The sequence below is a fragment of the Lipotes vexillifer genome, unplaced genomic scaffold (genome assembly GCF_000442215.2).
Source record: "Lipotes vexillifer unplaced genomic scaffold, Lipotes_vexillifer_v1.1 scaffold613, whole genome shotgun sequence".
NCBI classification, from domain to species: domain Eukaryota; kingdom Metazoa; phylum Chordata; class Mammalia; order Artiodactyla; family Lipotidae; genus Lipotes; species Lipotes vexillifer.
Window position 1 is genome coordinate 169,949 of NW_006792345.1, and position 3,726 is coordinate 173,674.

The window sequence follows — 3,726 nt, forward strand, 5'->3', positions numbered from 1 at the left end:
GGGCTCCTGAGCCATGGCCGCTGAGCCTGCGCATCCGGAGCCTGTGCTCCACAATGGGAGAGGCCACAACAGTGAGAGGTCTGAGTACCGCAAAGAAAAAAAACAGAAACAAATAAATAAGAGAGGGGTTAGTGGTCTTACAAAAGTTTTTTAAAAGGAGGTGATGCATTTAACTGTACCCTTTTTTATATTTAGATCATGGAAGGGAAGTGGTTGCTGTGTGTGTTACTGGTCCTTGGAACTGCTCTTGTTCAGGCTCATGATGGACATGAAGATGATGTGATTGACATTGAGGATGACCTTGATGATGTCATTGAAGAGGTAGAAGACTCAAAACCGAAAGCAGATACCAGCACTCCTCCATCTCCAAAGGTTTGAAGTGGTCTTTGAATCTATTCATTTTGCCTCTTGAGATAACCAAAGGATGAAGGTAAATTTTGGATCCTTATCACAGGGAAAGCAAAATTTGCTAAAATTGTTATTGATCTCTCAGTCAGGCTTTGTTATATTGTCCCAAAGATAAGTTATGTGGATTGAATTCGAGGGCCAGCTATGAAAGTTTGAAAGCAAATCAAGAGAATAGATCCTACTGAGAAAGGAGTGTTGCTGAATATTTCAATTCTTAATTCATTTTTATATTTAACACAGGTCACCTACAAAGCTCCAGTTCCAACAGGGGAAGTGTATTTTGCTGATTGCTTTGACAGAGGAACTCTGTCAGGGTAAGTGTTTCTTAGGGGAAAAAAATCTTAGAGGCAGACATCATATAAATAAGATGGAATAGTGTATTCCTTTTTGGATATTATTTTATATAGTGAAATGTCTAACTATTTTATATCTTTCATCCCTTTTAGTAAAATAGTGTTTTAGAACATGTGGTTCTTGCTTCCATTTCTTTTCCCTTCACCCTGTATTTTGTTCTTTGAGAAAGTTGTTTGTTTTCTCTTGAGTCTTAAAAGGTGAAATTATTTCATGGGTTTGGTACTTTTTCTTACAGATTTTTGAGTTGAGTACAATATATTATCACTACTTGAATGACATATTTAAAAGTTGAAAGTAGAGTGGTTAGGTAGGCTAAGAAGAGCTGGATAGTTCCTATTTTTATTATTGTTTACATTGTTTCTTTTTACAGGCCAACTATAATTTGAATCTTAATTTAGGGGTATGTCTTAATTACAGGTGGATTTTATCCAAAGCCAAGAAAGATGACACTGATGACGAAATTGCCAAATATGATGGTGAGAGTGCATTTGATTTGGATATAATAGCAGATTGAGGTTTGATGTATTTCCATAGTATCTCTCAAGACTAGTTTAAAAGGAGTATGTATAGGGCTTCCCTGGTGGCGCAGTGGTTGAGAGTCCGCCTGCCGATGCAGGGGACATGGGTTCATGCCCCGGTCTGGGAAGATCCCACATGCTGCGGAGCGGCTGGGCTCCTGAGCCATGGCCGCTGAGCCTGCGCATCCGGAGCCTGTGCTCCGCAATGGGAGAGGCCACAACAGTGAGAGGCCCGTGTACCGGGGAAAAAAAAGAAGAGTATGTATACATTTTAAGATTTTTCACTGGAAGTTTGCTTTCTTTGTGTGTTCCATTATATTTTATAGGGTTAGACCTGTTTAATGTTTATTTTTACACCATAAAACGGAAGGAGATTTTATTACTCATGGTGCTGTATTTTGGAAATGGAAGGTCTTTTCTAGGCATTGGTAGAATAAATGTGCTATAGGTTTTTAAAAACCTATATCCTAATATCCTAATATTTGTCAATTACGTGTGTTTAATATTAATAGACCAGCTCTCAGAGGTAAATGGAACATGTTAAACATTTGTCAGTATGATGGATTTGCACAACTTGGAGTTTTGTTTGTTACGATTTCAGGATCTTCAGAGGTGTAATTAGGGAGTGGGACCTTTTTTGTTGTCTTGCAGGAAAATGGGAGGTAGATGAAATGAAGGAAACAAAACTTCCAGGCGATAAAGGACTTGTATTGATGTCTCGAGCCAAGCATCATGCTATCTCTGCTAAACTGAACAAGCCCTTCATCTTTGATACCAAGCCTCTTATTATTCAGTGAGTGAAACACTTGCTTGATAGACCCTTTCTAGGAAGAGTGAAGACATTATATTATAAAACTATTACTCTGTGTAAAAAAAAATTATGAGAATAATTACATGCTACAGTAGGAATTTTAGTATATATTTAAGCATCCTGTAATGTAACATTTTTTTCATGCCCAGTAAATTATTTTGAAATAAATCAGCTATTTTTCCTACTGATAGCAAATGAACTTCTGGATTTTGCAAACAGTATTTACTGGGAATCTGCATTAAGATTTAATTTTCTTTTACTTATTTAATTTTGGGGGATTGGGTAAGTATAACAATAGAAGATGGAATCTTCACATGTGACTTGTGATAAAACATGTGACCAAAGTGGGGGAAAGGGAAATAAATTAAGAAATTTGATCTTTCAAAATGCCGTATGGTCTCTGCCTTTCTCTCTGAAATTAGGTATGAGGTTAATTTCCAAAATGGAATAGAATGTGGTGGTGCCTATGTGAAACTACTTTCCAAAACCCCAGAGCTCAACCTGGTAGGTACTTCCTATTTCTTTATGTGGCCTCCCACAGTTACCTTTTCAGAATCTCAGAGAAAAGGAAAGAACATTTTCTAAGACCTGTGAAAATAAGGCCGTTTCTCCTGTTGTTGAAATATTTTGGAGGTTGGAAATACTGACTTTGACATTTCTGTGCTTTTTATTTGAAATGTAAATTTCAAAGCTGTTTTGTTTTATCCTTGGTTTCTGTCCTGTGTAATTTTTAGTTTTAGCAAACTTATTTCTTTGTTTTATGAAAGAAGCAATAACTATCTAGGTATATGCATTATCTTGTGTTTTTAAGCACTTTCATACATTCTCATGTAAAATTTCCCGGTAATTTCTGGTTATTCCTTTTCACTGGTATCTGTACAAACCTCATAAATGAATAAACTTTTCCTTTAATAGGACACTATTTGGGATTTTATGAGGACATATCACACTTTTGAAAGGTTGCTTTTCAACACTGAGTTACTTAATCCATTTTTGTCTCTGAAGGATCAGTTCCACGACAAGACCCCTTACACGATTATGTTTGGTCCAGATAAATGTGGAGAGGACTATAAATTGCACTTCATCTTTCGCCACAAAAACCCCAAAACGGGTGTATATGAAGAAAAGCATGCTAAGAGGCCAGATGCAGATCTGAAGACCTATTTTACTGATAAGAAAACACATCTTTATACATTAAGTAAGAAAAACTATTAATAAATTTTGGGTTTTATGGCACTACACATTTATCATCCATTTAATTTAAAGATTGTAAGCCAACAAATAAGAACCTCTGTTGACTTAATATCTTAGTTGTGAGAAGAACTTAATTTCTCAGCACTAAAACGTCTCTTCCTTAGGTTGAATTGAGAGCTAGGGTTTGAAACAATTTTAAGAATAAGCTTGTATGTCTCATAAAGAGTTTCTTTGCTTGATCCTCACCCTTCATTTCCTCCCTTTGTTTATTTTCTTGTTGATGGGATGTTAAGTCATAGGACATACAATAGAAATATGTGTACAGTTTTTTTCAAAGTATCTTCTAGTTGAACTTGTTTGGATGCTCCAACACCTAGACAGTTGAGTTTAATCATTTGGACATTGGAATGGGTTTTTTTATTTAATGAAGTTTTTCCTGCT

General features: G+C 36.0%; 1 protein-coding gene across 2 annotated transcripts in view; it reads left to right on the top strand.

Annotated features, from left to right (window-relative positions):
* The window catches only part of CANX (calnexin), a 33,084-nt gene that overhangs the window by 17,093 nt on the left and 12,265 nt on the right, over nucleotides 1–3,726 (top strand). The window contains exons 2-7 of one of the 2 annotated variants that reach the window (XM_007465500.1): nucleotides 196–372; nucleotides 649–722; nucleotides 1,180–1,238; nucleotides 1,932–2,073; nucleotides 2,514–2,595; nucleotides 3,097–3,289. In XM_007465500.1, coding sequence (XP_007465562.1) covers nucleotides 199–372; nucleotides 649–722; nucleotides 1,180–1,238; nucleotides 1,932–2,073; nucleotides 2,514–2,595; nucleotides 3,097–3,289 — 724 coding nt within the window. In that variant the 5' untranslated portion in view covers nucleotides 196–198. The remainder of the gene's footprint in view (nucleotides 1–195; nucleotides 373–648; nucleotides 723–1,179; nucleotides 1,239–1,931; nucleotides 2,074–2,513; nucleotides 2,596–3,096; nucleotides 3,290–3,726) is intronic. The other variant, XM_007465501.1, reaches the window with a different exon arrangement.